We start from the raw sequence: 23,792 nt of genomic DNA, 5'->3' as shown, positions 1-23,792 counted from the left end.
TTCTGTTCTTTTCAATTAGAATCAAGCCATAAATTCAGAGGGGATCATAAAGGAAAATATTCAGAAGAATTTTTCACGTCAAACGAGTCGAATATAACTGAAGATGAATGTGAAATAGCTGAGGTCGGTGAAAAAAACACTTTTTAGGCGCGCTAGTTTAGTTGTTCAACCAAATGCGTTTTGAATTGCAAACTATTTTCCTATTTTGCTGCACGGTGTTATCCCCCAAAACAACTGAATTGAATTGAATTGATAATTTAGATTGCAAACATCTTGTATAACTTTATCAGTAACAATTTCATTGATGATTGACATCCGATTAGATATTCTTTTTCTTCTCTCCAAGCCTTTGATTTTATATTCAAATATAAAGCAGCATCCCACACTGCACCCACCGACAGACCGTTACTAGAAGCCAACAATGGCAGCCAAAAGTTGGAAATTTGCGCTGTACAGCGCAATTTTAGTTCTCTCCTGCGAGGCTCGCCCAAACCGCGAATGCAAGACACCTTCCGTGACAACCGCCAGCGGTGCTCTGGTCTCGCGGTCTTCCTTCTGTCCGGGCGAACTCATCTTTGAGGACAACTTCGACACGCTGGATCTGGAAAGGTGGCAACACGAAAAGACACTCGGAGGTGGTGGTGTGAGTTGCTGGGGATGTTTCGCGAGATGGTGACTCAGAAGCTCAAACACGTGATACTTTTTTTTGCAGAATGGCGAGTTTCAGTTTTACCTCAACGATCGGCAGAATTCGTTCGTGGAGGATGGCATTTTCTACATCCGTCCGACGATGCTGACTGACGATGAGGACTTTTTGAGAAGCGGAACACTGGATGTTAATGGGGGGTCGCCTTATGATCAGTAAGTTGGGTTTTGATAGACTAGAAGATGTGTTGAGGGAAACTAAAAAGTTGGATTTTAGCTGTACCAACCCCGCCTGGAATGGATGCGTTCGTATAGGAACTCCGGACTTTTTGCTGAATCCAGTGAAGAGTGCACGTGTTCGGACGGTCAATTCGTTCAACTTCAAGTTTGGAAAGCTGGAAATCCGGGCAAAAGTTCCGACCGGAGACTGGCTTTGGCCCGCGCTGTGGATGATGCCCAAGCTGGACCAGTACGGAACGTGGCCGAGATCGGGTGAGATCGATCTAATGGAGACGCGGGGTAATTTGAACTATCGCTATGTCAATGGGACACACCTCGGAGTGGAGAATCTCTTTTCTACGCTACACTTTGGACCTGAACCGTGGTACAACGCGTACGAAACGTCAACGGCCCACAAGTACACTGCGCCTGGAGAAGGATTCAACAACGACTTTCACCGGTATCAGCTGGAGTGGACTCCCGAGTACATGAAGTTCAGTATTGACGATGAACAGTTTTTGCTGGTTGACGGTAACTTTTGGGAACGTGGGAACTTTGTAGATCGTGCTCCAGGCGCACCAAACCCATGGGTTAGTGGAGGAAAGATGGCTCCGTTCGATGTAGAGTTCCACATTATCATGAATTTGGCAATTGGAGCAGCGGGAGGATATTTCCCGGATGAACCAGTTGCGGTGAATGATCCTCCAAAGCCGTGGAAGAACGGGTCACCCACGGCAATCAAGGAGTTCTGGGAGGCTAAGGATGAGTGGCTTCCAACATGGAAGTTGGACGAAAACAATGGGAAGGGAGCTTCGCTTCAGGTCGACTATGTACGGGTTTGGGCGTTGTAAAGGTCAATAAATGATTGATTCGGTACTGAATACCTTCCTTACTTTGAGTGATACCCGAAAAAGGTTCCGAAATGCCTCTCGAATCGCAATACATTCGGCTTCTCCCTCGCATTCAGATAAGATTAGCCGACGGCTTAGCACTAGATAACCGATTAATGCCTATAAAAGCAGACTTTGATTTACGCTCCGATAGCTGTCTCGTCTCATCGGGCTTAGCGCACAGTGATCATGGGGTTTCTGGATCGGAAGAGTCTGGTGTTTTTGGCCATTATAGTGGCCCTCTCGGTGGCACTGATTGCCGTGTGTATTGACGCTTACGCCGGAGGAGAAGACGAGAAAAGAGATCCACAGCGTGATACGCCGGAAGAGTTAAAGTGCGAAAAGGCTTCGGTTACGACCGCCAGTGGATCGTTGGTGGACCGGAAAGCATTCTGCTCGGGTGATCTCATCTTCGAGGACAACTTTGACCGGTTGGACTTGGAAAGGTGGCAGCATGAGCACACCCTTGGAGGAGGTGGTGTAAGTTAAGAGTGGTTAATGAGCTTAGAATAGGTTTGATGTTTGTAATTGATATTGCAGAACTGGGAATTCCAATACTATTTGAACAACCGTCAAAACTCGTACATTGAGAATGGAGTGTTGTACCTCCGGCCTACGCTGCTGGTTGAAGGAGATGACGACAGTTTCCTGACCAGTGGAACTTTGGATATTAACGGTGGATCTCCCCACGACTAGTACGTATTATTCAAAGTTCAAAATTCAATAATGATTTATAATTTTCCGTAAACTTGCAGCTGTACCAATCCTGCGTGGTACGGATGTTTCCGCACGGGATCGCCAATGAATTACCTGAACCCCGTCAAGAGTGCTCGTGTTCGCACGGTCAACTCGTTCAACTTCAAGTATGGCAAGCTGGAAATCCGTGCCAAAACCCCACCGGAGATTGGCTGTGGCCTGCGCTTTGGCTTATGCCCAAGATGAACCAGTACGGCACGTGGCCCATGTCTGGTGAAATTGACCTGATGGAGTCGCGTGGTAATCTGGAGTATCGTTTCCCCGGTGGAGAACATCTGGGTGTGGAGCACGTTGGACAAACTTTGCACTTTGGACCCACCACGTGGTTGAACGGTTATGAAACTGCAACGACAGCGAAGAACTCCCCGGCTGGCGAGGGCTTCAACAAGGACTTCCACCGCTATCAGCTGGAGTGGACTCCCGAGTACATGAAATTCAGCATCGATGACGAGCAACAGATGTTGGTGGAAGGAAACTTCTGGAATCGTGGAAACTTTGAGGAACGTGCACCGGGAACGCCCAACCCGTGGGTCAGCGGAGGAAAGATGGCTCCGTTCGATGAGGAGTTCTACATCATCATGAATCTGGCGACCGGTGGAACTAATGGATACTTCCCGGATGCACCTGCTATGAACAGTGGTAAGCCGAAACCCTGGAGTAATCAATCCCCTACGGCCATCAGAGAGTTCTGGTCGGCCAAGGCCGATTGGCTGCCGACGTGGAAGCTGAACGAAAACAACAGCAAGGAGGCATCACTGCAAGTGGATTATGTCAAGGTTTGGGCGCTGTAAACTTTAGTGTAGCATGTGGTCATGAGAAAACTGCCGTTTATAAATAAATTCTTTTTCGAGTCTAAAAAATCTTTTTTTTTTAGATATTTTTCGAACCTTCGAAAATCCTAAACCATCTAATCTGTTTTCTTTTATGGCTAGATTACATACTAATCTTTGCAAAATAAAGTCATTCGAACTCTTCTGCCACGCATCCCAAACATGTGCATTCAATTGGTCCTCGACTCCCACCCGGTACGGTATTGACCATGGGGTTCCTAGACCGCAAAAGTCTAATCTACTTGGCCATCATAGTGGCCCTGTCGGTAGCTCCGATTGCCGTGTGCATCGACGCGTACGCGAGTTCCGCCGCCGCTCCTCAGCGGGACACTCCGGATGACGGGTTGAAGTGTGGGCAGGCTTCGGTCACGACGGCCAGCGGGTCGTTCGTAGACCGGAAAGCGTTCTGTCCCGGAGAGCTGCTCTTCGAGGACAACTTTGACACCCTGGATCTGGACAGGTGGCAGCACGAGCACACTCTTGGGGGTGGTGGGGTGAGTTGAGTTATCTTTCATGGGTGAAAAATTCATTTGTGACACGTGATTGGTTTTCAGAACTGGGAGTCTCAACCATCGAGATAACTCGTTCGTCGAGGATGGTGTGCTGTATCTTAAGCCGACGTTCATTGGGCTTGAACCTGGCGGTGAGGAGTACCTTAAAACTGGAAAGCTGGACATCAACGGTGGTGATCCGGGGAATTTGTAAGTTTTAAACGCTGATGAGCTGGCATTGGAATCTACTAATGATGTTTTACAGTTGCACGAATCCCGCGTGGGACGGGTGCGTCCGAACCGGAACCCCCGAAAGCATTCTCAACTCTGTGAAGAGTGCCCGCATTCGGACGGCGCACTCGTTCAACTTCAAGTACGGAAAGCTGGAAATCCGAGCAAAGCTGCCAACGGGGGATTGGATGTGGCCAGCGCTGTGGCTTATGCCCCGAACTAACCAGTACGGCACGTGGCCGGCTTCGGGCGAGATCGATCTGATGGAGGCCCGCTGCAATGTGGACTATCGTGACGAAGAGGGGACTCATCTGGGGGTTGAACAGGTTCTGTCGACTCTGCACTTTGGACCTAACGCTTGGACAAACGCGTACGACACCTCAACACGGAAAAAAAAGTGTTCCGGAAATCATGGAAATCGTACCATGAAATCGTGAATAACGCGATTTTTGCTTTACGAATTTTTGAACTATGCATATTGGGCACGAATTATCCAGGAATCGTGAATAAATATGCATGACTTTCCATGGCCGATTTTACTCGTAAACGTGAATAATGTTCATGATTTCATGAAATAGATGCATGCAGTCGTAAAAAATATTCACGATTTTATGAATAAAAATTCATGATTACGGTCGAAAAAATATACATCGTGAATAAAAATTCATGATTTCATGCATAAAATTCATGAAATCGTGAATTTTTATGCATGAATTCGTGCACAAAATTCATGAGTTCTGGAATATTTTTTATGATTTATTTTTGAAGGCGTAAAAAAATTCGAGATATCATGTATAAACTTCATGAAATCATGCATAAATTTCATGAATTCGTGATTTTTTTTTATGAAATCATGAATTTAATTCACGTTTACGAGTATATTCGGGCATGTCTAATCATGCATATTTATTCACGGCTCCTGGTTTATTCGTGCCCAATATGCATAGTTCAAAAATTCGTAAAGTAAAACTCGTAATATTCACGATTTCATGGTACGATTTTCACAATTTCCGGATTACTTTTTCTGTACATTTACCATATCGTTCAACTGGGTGCAAATGTCGGAATTGACAAGGAACCCTGTTTTGTGAAAAAACGGAGGACATTTTATGTAATACCAATGTACTTTGGCCCCACCTGGCCACAATGGAACCGGTCACCGGTTACCGGTGGTCACTGGGGACATTTTGGAATGTGCAAGGAACTCTGTCTTTTGACATGTCAAAATTCATGAAATTTAAAACTGTGGCCATTGTATGTGATGCCAATGTACTCTGGCCCCACTTGGCCACTTTGTAACCGGTCACCGGTTACCGGTGGTCACTGGGGACATTTTGGAATGTGCAAGGAACCCTGTCTTGTGACATGTCAAAATTCATGAAATTTAAAACTGTGGCCATTGTATGTGATGCCAATGTACTCTGGCCCCACTTGGCCACTTTGGAACCGGTCACCGGTTACCGGTGGTCACTGGGGACATTTTGGAATGTGCAAGGAACCCTGTCATGTGACATATCCAAATTCATGAAATTCAAATCTTTGGCCATTGTATGTGATGCCAACGTAATCTGGCCTCACTTGGCCACTTTGGAACCGGTCACCGGTTACCGGTGGTCACTGGGGACATTTTGGAATGTGCAAGGAATCCTGTCATGTGACATATCCAAATTCATGAAATTCAAATCTTTGGCCATTGTATGTGATGCCAACGTAATCTGGCCTCACTTGGCCACTTTGGAACCGGTCACCGGTTACCGGTGGTCACTGGGGACATTTTGGAATGTGCAAGGAACCCTGTCTTGTGACATATCAAAATTCATGAAATTTAAAACTGTGGCCATTGTATGTGATGCCAATGTACTCTGGCCCCACTTGGCCACTTTGTAACCGGTCACCGGTTACCGGTGGTCACTGGGGACATTTTGGAATGTGCAAGGAACCCTGTCTTGTGACATGTCAAAATTCATGAAATTTAAAACTGTGGCCATTGTATGTGATGCCAATGTACTCTGGCCCCACTTGGCCACTTTGGAACCGGTCACCGGTTACCGATGGTCACTGGGGACATATTGGAATGTGCAAGGAACCCTGTCTTGTGACATATCAAAATTCATGAAATTTAAAACTGTGGCCATTGTATGTGATGCCAATGTACTCTGGCCCCACTTGGCCACTTTGGAACCGGTCACCGGTTACCGGTGGTCACTGGGGACATTTTGGAATGTGCAAGGAACCCTGTCTTGTGACATATCAAAATTCATGAAATTTAAAACTGTGGCCATTGTATGTGATGCCAATGTACTCTGGCCCCACTTGGCCACTTTGGATCCGGTCACCGGTTACCGGTGGTCACTGGGGACATTTTGGAATGTGCAAGGAACCCTGTCTTGTGACATATCAAAATTCATGAAATTTAAAACTGTGGCCATTGTATGTGATGCCAATGTACTCTGGCCACACTTGGTCACTTTGGAACCGGTCACCGGTTACCGGTGGTCACTGGGGACATTCTAAATTTACAAAGGTCCCAGTTATGTGATGTTCAAAAATGCTTTTAATGAATGAAAAATACAATCGTAACTTTAGTTAATTGGGTACCGATCGTTACTTTACAAAAATACAACAAAAACTTTAATTAAATACAAAAAGACCTAAGGGATTACATGTGCAGTCCAGACTCGATTGTCTGATGTACTGATAATAGAATAATCGAAAATTCGTATAATTTAGCCATTAATTTTTTGTCTCATTAATAACTCAAATTACAATAAAGTGATCAATTACAATTATGGGATTTATTTTTGTCATTGCAGATGATCAAACACTTTAATTTGACGAAAATAGAGTCATAGAGAGTTGAATTGAAAATTTGAAAAATAAAAAAACACCGAAATAAAATACTCAAAATACTTGACAAATTAAAAATCTTGAAATACTTCAAAAACTCTTTAAAAACTATTTAAAATACGCAAAATAAATTAAATACTTCAAAAACTCAAAATATTTGAAATACGCAAAATACATAAAATAAATAAAATGCTCAAAATACTTAAAATACTTTTTTGTATACATCATTACAGAGTTTTAAAGCCGAAAACTAGTTCAACTCTTTACTTAAAATAATTAAAATACTTAAAATACTTAAAATACTTAAAATACTTAAAATACTTAAAATACTTAAAATACTTAAAATACTTAAAATACTTAAAATACTTAAAATACTTAAAAAATTTAAAATACTTAAAATACTTAAAATACTTAAACAAAACTTTAAATACTAAAAATACTTAAAATACTTAAAAAACATAAAATACTTAAAATATTTAAAATACTTAAAAAACATAAAATACTTAAAATATTTAAAATACTTAAAATACTTAAAATACTTGAAATACTTAAAATACTTAAAATAATTAAAATACTTAAAAAACTTAAAATACTTAAAATACTTAAAATACTTAAAATACTTTAAATACTTAAAATACTTAAAATACTTTGAATACTTAAAATACTTAAAAAACATAAAATACTTAAAATATTTTAAATACTTAAAATACTTAAAATACTTGAAATACTTAAAATACTTAAAATACTTAAAAAACTTAAAATACTTAAAATACTTGAAATACTTAAAAAACTTAAAATACTTCAAATACTTCAAATACTTAAAATACTTCCAATACTTAAAATACTTAAAATACTTAAAATACTTAAAATACTTAAAATACTTACAATACTTAAAATACTTTAAATACTTTAAATACTTTAAATACTTTAAATACTTTAAATACTTAAAATACTTAAAATACTTAAAATACTTAAAATACTTAAAATACTTAAAATACTTAAAATACTTAAAATACTTAAAATACTTAAAATACTTAAAATACTTAAAATACTTAAAATACTTAAAATACTTAAAATACTTAAAATACTTAAAATACTTAAAATACTTAAAATACTTAAAATACTTAAAATACTTAAAATATTAAAAAAATATAAAATATTCAAAACACTTAAAATACTTAAAATACTTGAAAAAATTAAAATACTTAAAATACTTAAAATACTTTAAAAAAATAAAAAAAAATACTTAAAATACTTAAAATACTTAAAATACTTAAAATACTTAAAATATTTAAAAAACATAAAATATTCAAAACACTCAAAATACTTTAAATACTTAAAATATTTAAAATACTTGAAAAAATTAAAATACTTAAAATACTTAAAATACTTTAAAAAAATAAAATACTTTAAATACTTAAAATACTTAAAATACTTAAAATACTTAAAATAGAGTGCATAATTAGCAAAGGGAGCGCGTGGTCGTAAAAAAATATTCGGAGTGAAAAGTGATTTTTTTTTGTGTGTGCCTTTTGTTTCGCATTTTTGTCGTGAATTGTGATATAGTTTTCGATAAAAACGATCCGAGTTCGTTAGGTTTATCGCGTAACAAAATTATTTTGATTCATCAAGAACGTCGTGTGGTGCGCTAGTCTTTTTTTGTGTTGAAAAGACCTTCCCATAGCTCCGTAGCTCGGAGGGCTCGACGTCGGTTGTTTGTGTGTTAAGCCCTCTCCATAGCATCGTAGCTCGAGAGGCAACGAAAATCAATACCTTATCTAGCTAACAGAAAGAAGATCGGAAGGCACTTGATGATTGAGTTCGTCGCGTCTATTCCGTAACAAATTCATGAACTAAATGATTATATAATTAAAAATCAGACTACGCTATCATTGCAGCATTGCGTTTAACACCTCATACCATAAATAAATATTATTTGGTTTTATCTTTCCACAGCCGGCTGTCTAAGATTAAACCATTTCATTAAAAATTTAACAACTGTTAAACGGGAAATGTCTCATCCGCAGCAACCGATTGTTTGCCTTGAGAATAAAATATAATACCTTTCAACAAACACTATGATTTTGGGTCGCATCATCATCTTCTATGATGAATCCTGACCAAACACCCTATCCTACTAATCAATTTTCAGGTTCCTGGCGCATGTGGGGTGTAAGCACAGAGTAAATCAGCTGCCCTAGTAGCAACTTGCGCTAACTAACATTCCCGTCCCTTAAAATCGAGATCTACAAACTGACATGGCGGGCGCCGTTGGTGGCCAATGACTGTTACCTATTCGCAACTGATCTTGGTCTGGAAATCATGGTGTTTTATCTTTTCAGCGCATTCATACATGCTGTTGATAAGGGAAATACCACTTGATAGTCGAAGCCTATGATCAGTAGTGCTGAAAGGATATTACGGTTCTGTTCAGCAACGGAGAAGGACAACCATGGGTGGTCTCTCATGCTCATGCTCATGCTCATTAAAATACTTAAAATACTTAAAATACTTAAAATACTTAAAATATTAAAAAAACATAAAAAGCTTAAAAAACTTAAAATACTTAAAATACTTAAAATACTTAAAATACTTAAAATACTTAAAATACTTAAAATACTTAAAATACTTAAAATACTTAAAATACTTAAAATACTTAAAATACTTAAAATACTTAAAATACTTAAAATACTTAAAATACTTAAAATACTTAAAATACTTAAAATACTTAAAATACTTAAAATACTTAAAATACTTAAAGTACTTAAAATACTTAAAATACTTAAAATACTTAAAATACTTAAAATACTTAAAATACTTAAAATACTTAAAATACTTAAAATACTTAAAATACTTAAAATACTTAAAATACTTAAAATACTTAAAATACTTAAAATACTTAAAATACTTAAAAAAACATAAAATGCTTAAAAAACTTAAAATACTTAAAATACTTAAAATACTTAAAATACTTTAAATACTTTAAATACTTAAAAAACTTAAAATACTTAAAATACTTAAAATACTTAAAATACTTAAAATACTTAAAATACTTAAAATACTTAAAATACTTAAAAAAAATAAAATGCTTAAAAAACTTAAAATACTTAAAATACTTAAAATACTTAAAATACTTAAAAAAAATAAAATGCTTAAAAAACTTAAAATACTTAAAAATACTTAAAATACTTAAAATAGATCAGTAGTGCGGTGCCTGTGTGGACGCTCAGTCCTGTTTTTTCGTGTTATTTTCCGTCTCTTTTGTGTCGCTGTTCGAGTGCATGGGGTGATTGGTCATTATAATTAAATAATGGCATCAGTAGTGCGGTGCCTGTGTGGACGCTCAGTCCTGTTTTTCGTGTTATTTTCCGTCTCTTTTATGTCGCTGTTCGAGTGCATGGGATTGGTCATTATAATTAAATAATGGCATCAGTAGTGCGGTGCCTGTGTGGACGCTCAGTCCTGTTTTTCGTGTTATTTTCCGTCTCTTTTGTGTCGCTGTTCGAGTGCATGGGGTGATTGGTCATTGGTCATTATAATTGATCAGTAGTGCGGTGCCTGTGTGGACGCTCAGTCCTGTTTTTCGTGTTATTTTCCGTCTCTTTTATGTCGCTGTTCGAGTGCATGGGGTGATTGGTCATTATAATAAAATAATGGCATCAGTAGTGCGGTGCCTGTGTGGACGCTCAGTCCTGTTTTTCGTGTTATTTTCCGTCTCTTTTATGTCGCTGTTCGAGTGCATGGGATTGGTCATTATAATTAAATAATGGCATCAGTAGTGCGGTGCCTGTGTGGACGCTCAGTCCTGTTTTTCGTGTTATTTTCCGTCTCTTTTGTGTCGCTGTTCGAGTGCATGGGGTGATTGGTCATTGGTCATTATAATTGATCAGTAGTGCGGTGCCTGTGTGGACGCTCAGTCCTGTTTTTCGTGTTATTTTCCGTCTCTTTTATGTCGCTGTTCGAGTGCATGGGGTGATTGGTCATTATAATAAAATAATGGCATCAGTAGTGCGGTGCCTGTGTGGACGCTCAGTCCTGTTTTTTCGTGTTATTTTCCGTCTCTTTTATGTCGCTGTTCGAGTGCATGGGATTGGTCATTATAATTAAATAATGGCATCAGTAGTGCGGTGCCTGTGTGGACGCTCAGTCCTGTTTTTCGTGTTATTTTCCGTCTCTTTTGTGTCGCTGTTCGAGTGCATGGGGTGATTGGTCATTGGTCATTATAATTGATCAGTAGTGCGGTGCCTGTGTGGACGCTCAGTCCTGTTTTTCGTGTTATTTTCCGTCTCTTTTATGTCGCTGTTCGAGTGCATGGGGTGATTGGTCATTATAATTAAATAATGGCATCAGTAGTGCGGTGCCTGTGTGGACGCTCAGTCCTGTTTTTCGTGTTATTTTCCGTCTCTTTTGTGTCGCTGTTCGAGTGCATGGGGTGATTGGTCATTATAATAAAATAATGGCATCAGTAGTGCGGTGCCTGTGTGGACGCTCAGTCCTGTTTTTCGTGTTATTTTCCGTCTCTTTTATGTCGCTGTTCGAGTGCATGGGGTGATTGGTCATTATAATTAAATAATGGCATCAGTAGTGCGGTGCCTGTGTGGACGCTCAGTCCTGTTTTTCGTGTTATTTTCCGTCTCTTTTGTGTCGCTGTTCGAGTGCATGGGGTGATTGGTCATTATAATAAAATAATGGCATCAGTAGTGCGGTGCCTGTGTGGACGCGCAGTCCTGTTTTTTCGTGTTTTTTCTCCTTCTCTTTTATGTCGCTGTTCGAGTGCATGGGGTGATTGGTCATTATAATTAAATAATGGCATCAGTAGTGCGGTGCCAGTGTGGACGCGCAGTCCTGTTTTTTCGTGTTATTTTCCATCTCTTTTGTGTCGCTATTTGTGTACATGGGGTGATTGGATTTCTTCTGATTCGTGTTGTTTTCATCTCTTTTGTGACGCTGTTTGTGTGCATGGGGTGATTGGTCTTCTTCTTCTTCTTTTTTCTATATTTTTAGTTCGCGCGTTCGTTGGCCAATGGGTTTATTTTTGTTCTCTTTACATAGTTTTCGATAGAAACGATCAGAATTCTTTTTTCGAGACAAGCAAGTCGTATTGCTGGATTAAGTCCTTTCTATATCATCGATGATCGGAAGGCACGCCGACGAATATGTTTTTAAGGCTTATGATATAAAATCATTTTAATGAATAAAGCCCTTCTTACATCACCGTTGATCGGAAGGCACGCCGACGAAGAATTTCTGGAGGATCGCGGTCGAATTAATACTATATTTAAAATTCTAGATAGCTATCTTTCGGATTCGATTGTGAGTAGCGGGACTTCGCGGTTACTATGCAACGTATTTTTTGGAGTGAGTGCATAATTGGCAAAGGGAGCGCGTGGCCGTAAAAAATATTCGGAGTGAAAAGTGATTTTTTTTGTGTGTGCCTTTTGTTTCGCATTTTTGTCGTGAATTGTGATATAGTTTTCGATAAAAACGATCCGAGTTCGTTAGGTTTATCGCGTAACAAAATTATTTTGATTCATCAAGAACGTCGTGTGGTGCGCTAGTCTTTTTTGTGTTGAAAAGACCTTCCCATAGCTCCGTAGCTCGGAGGGCTCGACGTCGGTTGTTTGTGTGTTAAGCCCTCTCCATAGCATCGTAGCTCGAGAGGCAACGAAAATCAATACCTTATCTAGCTAATAGAAAGAAGATAGGAAGGCACTTGATGATTGAGTTCGTCGCGTCTATTCCGTAACAAATTCATGAACTAAATGATTATATAATTAAAAATCAGACTACGCTATCATTGCAGCATTGCGTTTAACACCTCATACTATAAACAAATATTATTTGGTTTTATCTTTCCACAGCCGGCTGTCTAAGATTAAACCATTTCATTAAAAATTTAACAACAGTTAAACGGGAAATGTCTCATCCGCAGCATCCGATTGCTTGCCTTGAGAATAAAACATAATACCTTTCAACAAACACTATGATTTTGGGTCGCATCATCATCTTCTATGATGAATCCTGACCAAACACCCTATCCTACTAACCAATTTTCAGGATCCTGGCGCTTGTGGGGTGTAAGCACAGAGTAAATCAGCTGCCCTAGTAGCAACCTGCGCTAACTAACATTCCCGTCCCTTAAAATCGAGATCTACAAACTGACATGGCGGGCGCCGTTGGTGGCCAATGACTGTTACCTATTCGCAACTGATCTTGCTTTAGCAATCATGGTGTTTTATCTTTTCAGCGCATTCATACATGCTGTTGATAAGGGAAACACCACTAGATCGTCGAAGCCTATGATCATTAGTGCTGAAAGGATATTACGGTTCTGTTCAGCAACGGAGGGGCAACCATGGGTGATCTCTCATGCTCTCTCTCTCATGCTCATGCTCAAAATACTTAAAATACTTAAAATACTTAAAATACTTAAAATACTTAAAATACTTAAAATACTTAAAATACTTAAAATACTTAAAAAACTTAAAATACTTAAAATACTTAAAATACTTAAAATACTTAAGATACTTAAAATACTTAAAATACTTAAAATACTTAAAATACTTAAAATACTTAAAAAAACATAAAATACTTAAAAAACTTAAAATACTTAAAATACTTAAAATACTTAAAATACTTAAAATACTTAATAAACTTAAAAAACATTGAATTTTAAAATATCTGAAAATGCAAATACTTAAAATCACACCTTAAAAATAAATATTTCAAATAATTAAAATATGTTAAGTACTTGAAATAATAAACTACCTAGAAAAAATTAAATGCCTAAAATTATTTAAATACTTAACAAACTTTAAACACTTCAATTGTTTCAAATACTTGATATAATTAAAAACTTTAAAAACATATAATATTAAAATACCTGAACAAATGAATATACGTAAATCTTTAGCATATTTAGCATACTTAAAAAATAAATATTTCAAATACTTAACATATGTTTAATACTTACAATATTAAAATACCTAGAAAAAAATAAATGCTTAAAATTATTTAAATACTCAACACTTTGAATATTTGAAATACTTGAAATACTTAAAAACATTTAAAAGTCACAATATTTACATACCTGGAAAAATAAAAATACCTTAATTCATTAGCATATTTAACATACCTAAAAATAATGATAATTCACAAAACTTATTATGCTTTACGAAAGTACCTAAGAAAATTTAATAGCTTAAAATTATTTTAATACGTTATAAATTTCGAAAACTTTAAATAGGTTAAATACTTAAAAAATGCTTATACTTACAATATTAAAATTATTAACATACTTTAACTATGTCCCCTTTTCGAGCTCAAAACAAAGCACCGAAATGTCACTCAGCGCATCCAAGGGAACCGATAAAAAACGGGATTTTTTCGTTTCCAAAACCAAAACAAACCTCACTGTCTGTCACACGCGTAGAATGCTCCGGCATTTGACAGAAAACCGAAATCCCTACGAGTCCGCGACCAAGAAACTGCCACACGCGGAGATAAAACTCGGGAACTGTCTGATGGACCAGGTCCCCCTTGATTCGACTTCAAAACAAACACGCGAACAAACCGAGAACTGTTCCGTCTTTTGCAGATATCTTACCTTACCTCTTACCTATTACTCCTCCTGCCGCTCGGTCCTCCTCTTGCCGCTTGGTCCTCCTCCTGCCGCCCGGTCCTCCTCCCGCGCTCGGTCCTCTTCCTGCCGCTCGGTCCTCTTCCTGCTAGCCCTTGGCTCCGATGCCATTTCCAACGGAACGGCCGCAGATCTTTTCCTGGTTCCGGTGGACAGCACCTCCAAATCCCGGGTCCACAAATCACGGCCACTTTCACCGGCAAACACAACAGGACGCGACAAGTCACAACGCGATTGACTTCGTGGCAAATAAACACGCGGCAGAACTGGCAAGCGAAAAACAAACTTGACAGTTCGAACGAAACTGTTCTTGATTGATCAAGATCACTCGTCATAAACATGGATAAAAATTCATAAACCCATGAATGTTATGCACGAATTCATGCATTTTATTCATGAAAACATGTAAACTTTCATGAAATTATGAAAAACATGATTCATAAATTCGCGAATAAAATTTTACGACGTAAAATTTACGCATGCATAAATAATCGTAAAATCATGAATATTTTTCATGAATTCATGCAGTTTAATCATGACTTCATGAAAATCAGTCATGAAATCATGAATAGTGATATGCATGATTTCATGAAGGAAAATTCATGAATATTCGTAAAAATATTTTAGCCATGAATAAAATTCATAAATTCGTGCATTTTTATGCACGATTTCATGAATAAAATTCATGAAATCATGAAAGGTATCACGAAATCATGCACAAATTTATTCACGAATTCATGAAACGAAATTCACGATTTCTCGCACACTTTTTTTTCCGTGAACTGCTCCGAAAAATTCGGCTTCCGGACAGGGATTCAACAAAGACTTTCACCGCTACCAGCTGGAGTGGACTCCGGAGTTTATGAAGTTCAGCGTGGACGGTGAGCACATCCTGCAAGTGGATGGAAACTTTTGGCAAAGAGGCAACTTTGAAGAGCGAGCTCCCGGAACGAGAAATCCTTGGGTCAGTGGTACCAAGATGGCGCCGTTTGATCAGGAATTCTTCATTATTTTGAATCTGGCCATTGGTGGAACTAATGGTTACTTCCCAGATGAGAAGGTAGTGAATACTAAACCCAAACCATGGTCGAACCAGTCACCAGTTGGACCTGCCATGACTAGTTTCTGGGAGAAACGAGAAGATTGGCTGCCCACGTGGAACCTCGACATAAATGATGGCAAAGACGCTGCCTTCCAGATTGACTACGTGAGAGTTTGGGCTTTATAATAAACAAACAATTTGATTCTGCAAAAGTAATTTATTTTATTTTCTTCATTTTGGGATTCTTCCTCCTGTTTGGATTACCTTGAATTCGGTTCACAGTCAGTCCAATGTAAGGACCACTTTGCTTTCTCAGACTTTCGTTACTCTTCGCGTTCAGCTTGCCCGCAATGTTCACTTTCTGTTCTAGGTCTTCCTCTTCACTCTCAAACTCCATAGATTCTGGAGTTGATTTGTTGAAAGAAATAAATTCGCCCCAATCAGTCTTGGCGTCGCCAACCTTCGATTTAGTCGCGTAGCTTGAAATTCTGGGAATAAACGCACGTTGGTTCGATTCCGAACGGGTGAGGTACAACCCAGAAATCTCTTCAGGGCCCATTTTAGTAGCAACTTTCCGCTTCCTCAACTCATCCTTCTTGATCGAAACCGTCGATGCGCACAAGTCATCCTCAAAGTCATTCGCCTTGATAATTTCCTCCATGGCCTGCAAAAGTGAGTCCACCCTCTGGCCGCCGCTTCTGATGGCGATCATTTTCTGCAGGTTGTCGTCCCATTTTAAACCGGGAATGGCAAGAATTTTTACCGTTGAAAGGTTGCGCCGGGCCATTCGGATGATTTGCTTGCCCAAGATATGGGGATGAAAGTCGGACGTGAGGAAGAGGGCGCACGCTTTCGCCGTGTGGAGTAGCTCGAGGGCGGCGTTTGTACCGACCACGACGTGGTCTCTGTAAGACAATGTAACGTGTTGATGATTTGAATAAGTTTATTGTCGTAGATGGTGTCATTCGCTCTTGGAACAATGACTGCCAATGATGGTTCTAGATAAAGAGCTCAGAAATATTACATATAATTATTAAATTGAAATGAAGAACCGTCAACTGGGGCAAATTAGGACAAAAGTTTTAATAGAGAAAAAAAATCAAAAACCAATTTGAAAATCAATGCACTAATTCCGTTGATACATATCTGTTCTAACCAGAATCAATCAAAAATATCAAAATATAATGCAAGAACCTGGTTTCCTATTCGCTCAATGTGTCCCGATTCACCCTACATGACGATATGTAAAGTTCTTCTACAAACAACATGTACAACCGATTGTTTTGCTGATGCACTCTGAATCAAGAATTTAATGTTTCCTAAAACAACCATTTGTTATCTTACCGAGGTACTTCTTCCAGGAATTTGGTAACACGTTTAGCATCGTTTTCATTGACAAGAGGCCTGAAAATAGAAGGTTTTTACAATCAATCGAACTATCAATATTAAAAGTTACATTTATATTCATTCCTATTTATCATTCGTCTTGCATCCTAATACATTCGTCTTGTATTATTCATAAATAATAATAAGCACGCAAAGTGACAGCAGCAAGAAAAATCGCTGCAAAAGATTAAGTGTTTTCTAACATCCGGCGACGTTTTTTCGTACCAAAAACAGTTCCCCTAAACGCCTTGGAACCGGTTCTCGTCGGATTAAGTGTTTGCCACCGTCTATATCGCGGAAAATCGGACTTTTCACGGATTTTTCACCGCGTTTGGCAAGCAGATTCTATGTGCTAGTGTGTGTGTATTCTCGAAACGTCAGCGTCGTGTCAGTGTCGTAGTGTGCTGTATCACAGTGAAGCATGGATGTGGGTGATGACGACATCAAATGCAACATCTGCCACCGCAACTCCTCCCCGTCGAAGGGTAGAGCGAAGAAGGCAAAGAAGGCGAAGAAGACGGACTGGATTGCATGCGATGCGTGTGATTCCTGGTTCCACCCCGTCTGCGTCCGGATCAACAAGGAACAAATGGAAAAGATCGATGACTTACATTTCCTATGTGAAAAGTGCTGCGTCCGCGGATGCCTCTTTCCGAAAGTGACTGGTTCTCCACCCGTTTCTGGTGATTTGGACGCGCTAAGAAAAACCATCCAGGAGTTGTCATCACAGATCGCCAAGCTGCAAGAAGAGCTCGAAGCTGCCAAAGTCTCCAACAAGAAACAACTAGACAGGTTCCGAAACCAGCTTCGCCTCGAGGACCGAACCGAGTCTCAACGTGCTGCCCAAGATCGTCTCGTCAACAGCATTGGCGAGAAACTCGATATCATCGAAAAAGGAGCAAAACTTGCCAGCACTTGCTCTCAGTCTGTGAACTCGTTCAGGCTCGCCATTAACAAAATACCGGCCAAAAATGGCGAGAACGTCCGTGCGCTCGTTGAGAACGTCCTTACTCTTCTTGACAGTCAGAATGAGTCGAAACACGTCACCAGCTGCTTCCGGTTACCGGTGAAGCCCTCCAAGTGGACGGATCGAACCATTTCGCCGACGATTGTGGTCGTCTTCGACAATGTTGAGGCAAGACAGGCAGTTCTCCGGAGGTATTTCAACATGCACCACGAAGCTAAGCTGTGCAACCTTAGAAGTGGCCCTGAACTCGATTACCGGTTTACCTTGAACGAGATGTTATCGGTAAATACCTTCAGGCTGCGTAACTTCGCTCTACGACTGAAGCAGAACAAGGCAGTGAAATCGATCTTCGTCCGGAACGACCGGATCTCGGTGCTACTTCCGGGACAGCAGCGGTACATCCCCATCGAGACTGCTGATCAACTCTGTGAGCTCACAAGTGTGTCCAACGTTGGAGATTCGTCGTCCGTCTTCTTCGACTGCACGGCGAACGTCTCCACCTCCTCGCACTGCTAGCTGCACACTGTCGCTGACGTTTCCTCATGTAAGCATGCCAATCAACTCCACACACTTTCGCATCGGACATTTAAATGTCCGAGGCCTGGAACACCATATCGATGGTGTCAAGATCGAGCTAGACAAAACTCAGTACCACGCATTTGCGGTTACTGAAACGAAAATGAAGACTTCCTCTCCGGTGGGACCTGTCCGAGTTCCTGCCTACAACTTTATCCGGCACTCTCTTCCCGCGGGTCGCGGGCGTGGGTCGAAGGCCTGTGGAGGCGTGGGACTCTATGTTCGGCGTGGCCTTAAAGCAACAACAGTCATCAAATCTACCCACGACGCCACATCTCCAATTGCCTCGAGGGTGGAGTACATGGTGGTCCAGATCAAGGTCAACGAACTGAGCATTGGAGTAGCGGTGTTGTACAACCCGTTGGGCACAAATACAACCTTCAGCCAGCACTACGAGAAGGTTTTACTCGACATGCTGGATTTTGGCTTTGACAGGACATACATAGTTGGAGACTTCAACATCAATGTGGCGGCAGGCTCACCGTCGGCGAATCTAACCGCACTCCACCGTATTCACGCTGCCTTCAATCTCACGATTCTCCACACCGGCCCTACTCGTATCACCGATACATCGTCTACCACGATTGACCTCCTGATTACGGATGGCCCCCAGCACATCAAGAAGGCGAAAGCGGCATCGGTTAGCAGCGTCTCCGATCACGAAGTCGTTTACCTGGTTGCCGACATTCGTGTACCTCGCACGTGTCAGCGGACGATTCGTGCACGAAATTTTCGAAACATCGACCAGTTGCAGCTGCAAGCGGACTTCCAGGCAAAGGATCTCCGTCGACTTTTTGAGTCGGTGGACATAAACGAGAAGGCTACGGTGTTGAATTTGGAGCTGAACACCCTGCTCGAAGTACACGCCCCTGAACGAACCATCACAATCCGAGATGAGCGAACTCCGTGGATTACCCAGCAGATCAAGGCAGCCGTCGGGTTGAGAAACCTGGCCCTCAATCTCTACGCACGAAACCCGAACAGAAGAAGAGGAGACAACCAGTGGCTCGACTACGAACGCAAACGCGACCGTGCGAGCTCCTTATCTTCGCAGCAAAGAAACGTTATGCAGAACTCCACTTCGCTCACGATCTTCCGGCAAAGAAACTTTGGTCCAATCTGAAGAGAGAGGGTATCCACAACACGACGAAACAGAGCTCATCAGCAGATATAAATGCAGACGAGTTGAACATCTTCTTTTCCGACGGACACCGCCGTCTGGGAAACGCCGCAACCCCCAGCCACCGCAACGCGCCAGCAGAACCATCTCACAGAACAGCAGTTGATCACGGTGCGAACGGATTCAGTTTTCGCCATACCAGCGTGGAGGAAATATGCAGGAAGATCTTCGAGATCGACACGAACGCAACCGGAACAGATGGTATCCCAATTTCGTTCCTGAAGATGCTGTGCCCGTTCATTCTGCCAGTACTCTGCCATCTGTTCGACGCCATCATCGAAACTCGGACTTTTCCTGCGCTGTGGAAAACGGCGATTGTCACCCCCATCCCGAAAACGTCCAACCCAGTTCTGCCAAAAGATTACCGCCCTATCAGTGTTCTGCCCGCTGTTTCCAAAGTGCTGGAAAAGATCCTGCTCAACCAGATCACCGAACACCTGGATAACCCCAACAACCCCCTACTAGCGCGCAACCAATCCGGCTACAGAAAGGGCTACGGAACAACAACTGTTCTGGCAAAGGTCACCCACGACATCTACGGCAACCTGGATGCCGGACGCTGTACCGTCATGGTGCTGGTGGATTTTTCGCTGGCCTTTAACTGCGTGGATCATCAGCTGTTAGCCGCGAAGCTCAACCGAGAGTTCCGGTTCTCCAGACCTGCTTGTGAGCTGGTTTCGTCGTTCCTGGGAGAGAAAGCAATCGGTCCGGCATGGAAACGTGGTGTCTGCGGTGCGGGAGGTTACAGATGGTACTCCACAGGGTCCTGTCTGAGTGCTCTTCTCTTCAGTCTGTACATCAACAGCCTACCTGCCTCTCTGAAGTGCAACTACCAGCTCTACGCAGACGACCTTCAAATCTATGTTTCTGGAGAAATCGACGAAGTAGACAGACTGATCGGAACCATCAACATGGACCTCGAGGCAATCACGCACTGGGCTACTGAGAATCGACTGCACCCAAACCCGAAAAACCCAGGCCATCGTCTTCAGTAGATCTGGTAGAGTTGTGCCGCAATCGGATATCGTCTTCAAGGGTGAAGTTGTGCCTGTCGCAGAGAAGGTTACGAACCTGGGACTGGAGATGGACAGCGCCATGTCGTGGACGCACCAAGTGAACAGTGTCGTCCAAAAGGCCTACAACACTCTGCGGACCTTCCGACGATTCTCTGGAGTCCTCACTGGTGCCACAAAGCGGAAGCTGGTTCAGGCAGTAATAGTACCTATTTTCACCTATGGTGATATAGTGTACTACAGTGGGCTCACTGCCGCACTTAAACAACAACTACACCGGTGCTTCAAGTCTGCGGTACGGTTCGTGTACAATCTTCGTCGCCGAGACTCAACAGCAGCTGTAAGGCATTCAATTCTTGGACACGACCTTCCCGACAACTACAACCTGCGGACGTGCTGTTTCATCAAACGCGGATACGACGGCAACCTGCCCGAATACCTTCAGGAACACCTGGTTCACGGACAACACCAGCGCACGCGGTCGCTAATTGTCCCAAGGCACACAGCATCAAGCGGAAAGAGCATCATGATTGCCGGCGTTACCCTATGGAACAACCTGCCGATCGAGGCGAAGATGATACCAACACTATCGTCTTTCAAAAGTGCTCTGAAACGATCATTTCAAAATTAGTTATTAGGCCTTCTGCAATTTGTTTGATTTTATCTTTGGATCTTTTATAACCTCCTGTTGTTCCTTCCTTGACTTGATTTAAAGTGTTATGCTAACAAGTTGACGTGCCCAATAAAACAACAAATTACAAATTACAAATTATATATAGTATATATATATATATATATATATATATATATATATATATATATATATATATATATATATATATATATATATATATATATATATATATATATATATATATATATATATATATATATATATATATATATATATACTATTTAATAAAAAAGTCATATTTGTTCTAGAAATTCCAAAATAAAAATGACTTGTGTGCTGTCCCATATGCAAAATAAAGGCAAGTCAGTTCTTGGTTAGAAAAGGCTCACAAATCGATCAAATAAATGTGTATTTTTTTAAATAACCCACAGACTATGTCTCATAGAGCCTGTTGAGCTTTAAAAATACTTAAGTTGTTTATTTATAATTAATTTTTATATATTTGGAAGCGTTATACTCAATACGTATTCTGCCTTTTTTCCTCATGCAAGGGACAACCACGGTCAAAAAAGAAACTACATACCATTGTAACTATTATTTTTAAAAAGACAGTTCTGTTCCTTATTGAATGAAAACCCATGGTCCTGGGTCTGGATGAGGTTCCATTTCCAACGCAGATTGCGGTCAATTCAAAGGTCCATATGCTGAGACGTGTATTCAAATATCTCCTCTCTCTGCAGCAAAAGAAATTGACTGTCTCGTCGCTGGTTAATGTTTCATACTCAGGAATAATACTAAAACTTAGATTATCCTGAAACAAACATACTTTTATAAATTTAATAAAAAATGCTTCAAAAACTACCAAAACAAACCAACATTTGACAGGTAAATTTCTGTTGTAAATGTTTAAGCCTACCTTGATAACCTGACAGACTTGCCTTTATTGATGGACAAATAAAGTCAGGTCAGTCCCAGCACGAAAATTTACCAAATTAACCTATAAATTTTAACTTTTTCAAGTCAAAATTGGAGTAGGGATATTATTTAAACCAGTATTGAAATAATTGTTGAAAAAAATATTTAAAAATTGTTGATTGAAAATGTAAAAAAAGGTGAAACATTTTTCGAGCTTCTCATGGCGTTATCACAGCACTCACTTTTTACATATGGGACGGACTAGATTCGAGCGGCAGTATATATATATATATATATCATAAGTTAATGAAAGTTCAAAGCTAATTTGTGCTTCCCAAACGCGGACGAGAACTTTTAGTTGCCCTTTCAAAAAAAGAGGTAAATTTCAAGTATCATTTTGCACTACAATAATCCTCCTTCATTTGAGATTACAATTCTTGGATTTGAAGGATACTTTTACCTCTGTGATTTAGCCATACCACTTAGAATGTATACATATTTAAGGCTTCATCCATAAAGTACGTCATGCTAAAATCAGCCAAAATTGACCTTGTGTGTGGGACAAACTTCAAATTTAATTTTCTCAGCTTGCTGTTTTTGCATATTGGACATTTATGCGAACATGGGCAGTTAATGACATGAAAACGTCATGATGGGTCTAGGAGCAGGCTGAAGCCACTTAGCAAAGAGGGCAAAAACTCCGCTGTTATCTTTTTTTTAGTCTAACTTAGTTGTATTTTTTACGGCAAACCTAAGTAAACATCAACCGACTTCAGCAGGATAGATTTTTTGATTACACTTCGTCATTCGAACATTCACATTGTTTTGCTTGGCTTACAATTATGTGGACCCAGTGGTAACGGACTCGGACCAACACAACTGGTGATCTTTTCCCCTCTGGATTCGATTGCTTAGTAAAGTGAAGGTAGTGTATCGTCACAAACTGGACCTCATCAAGACTCTTTAGGAAGACAACCTATGGAATGTTAACATTAACCTTAACATGTTAACATTAAGTTGATTAAAAAAAATGTCACTGAATCCGCTTTGTAATTGCCGGCCTCGATACTCTTCACGGGTGTTCCCCTCAGGAACAGGGACATACTTACTTTTACTAGAATAAACATGAATCCCCAAGGATGATCAATGGCCAAATTTATCCTTAAAAACAAAATTTTACCGACATTGAAGAGACTTACCATTTTGTCTTGAACGGCTGAACCAGAACGTTCCGAATTGTTTTTGACGCTTTGGGGTTCTTGATCGATTTACTTGTTGCACTCATTTTTATTATTAACTACAAATCGGAGCGAGAACTTAATGCTCTAAACAGCTCTAACAATAACAAAAAATGTTAATCAATGTTAGCAAAACAAGTTTATACCAGTTTACACGCACGTGGACAAGCGGTACTTGTGTTAGTGACAACACTTTCATGAAACGAATTTATCTGGGCAGCACTGTTCTTGAATGCAATAATTAATGTTGTATGCAACTTGTTTAGCCGATGTGAATTAGAGAGCTGCTTGTA

At 40.2% G+C, this 23,792-nt stretch overlaps 2 protein-coding genes and 2 pseudogenes across 2 annotated transcripts; 3 read left to right on the top strand and 1 right to left on the bottom strand.

The window, feature by feature from the left end:
* Nucleotides 1–360: 360 nt before the first annotated feature.
* Nucleotides 361–1,745, top strand: LOC6035849 (beta-1,3-glucan-binding protein). The gene is made up of 3 exons (XM_001845913.2): nucleotides 361–643; nucleotides 713–861; nucleotides 923–1,745. The coding sequence occupies exons 1-3, from the start codon at nucleotides 422–424 to the stop codon at nucleotides 1,713–1,715; spliced, it is 1,164 nt and encodes a 387-aa protein (XP_001845965.2). The 5' UTR covers nucleotides 361–421; the 3' UTR covers nucleotides 1,716–1,745.
* A 122-nt stretch (nucleotides 1,746–1,867) lies between these two features.
* Nucleotides 1,868–3,324, top strand: LOC6035850 (annotated as a pseudogene).
* Nucleotides 3,325–3,455: 131 nt separating this feature from the next.
* Nucleotides 3,456–15,803, top strand: LOC6035851 (annotated as a pseudogene).
* On the bottom strand, nucleotides 15,788–23,627 carry LOC6035852. Its single transcript, XM_001845916.2, has 3 exons — nucleotides 23,461–23,627; nucleotides 16,935–16,994; nucleotides 15,788–16,495 (listed from the first exon to the last, which is right to left on the bottom strand). Exons 1-3 carry the CDS (start codon nucleotides 23,544–23,546, stop codon nucleotides 15,808–15,810), a joined length of 834 nt encoding a protein of 277 aa, XP_001845968.2. The 5' UTR covers nucleotides 23,547–23,627; the 3' UTR covers nucleotides 15,788–15,807.
* Between the last annotated feature and the right edge of the window lie 165 nt (nucleotides 23,628–23,792).

This window comes from Culex quinquefasciatus, chromosome 3, assembly GCF_015732765.1.
Source record: "Culex quinquefasciatus strain JHB chromosome 3, VPISU_Cqui_1.0_pri_paternal, whole genome shotgun sequence".
Classification (NCBI taxonomy): Eukaryota; Metazoa; Arthropoda; class Insecta; order Diptera; family Culicidae; genus Culex; species Culex quinquefasciatus.
Note: the sequence above shows the minus strand (reverse complement) of the source record. Positions and strands in the feature narration are given on the sequence as shown.

Bases quoted from the DNA above. Each gene is read 5' to 3' on its own strand.
- LOC6035852 (XM_001845916.2), bottom strand. From the start codon at position 23,546: ATGAGTGCAACAAGTAAATCGATCAAGAACCCCAAAGCGTCAAAAACA. The intron at 16,995-23,460 runs GTAAGTCTCTTC...TTCTATTTTCAG, and splicing joins CAGCCGTTCAAGACAAAATG to GCCTCTTGTCAATGAAAACG. The intron at 16,496-16,934 runs GTAAGATAACAA...ATTGTCTTACAG, and splicing joins TTCCTGGAAGAAGTACCTCG to AGACCACGTCGTGGTCGGTA.
- LOC6035849 (XM_001845913.2), top strand. From the start codon at position 422: ATGGCAGCCAAAAGTTGGAAATTTGCGCTGTACAGCGCAATTTTAGTT. The intron at 644-712 runs GTGAGTTGCTGG...TTTTTTTTGCAG, and splicing joins AGACACTCGGAGGTGGTGGT to AATGGCGAGTTTCAGTTTTA. The intron at 862-922 runs GTAAGTTGGGTT...GTTGGATTTTAG, and splicing joins GGGGGGTCGCCTTATGATCA to CTGTACCAACCCCGCCTGGA.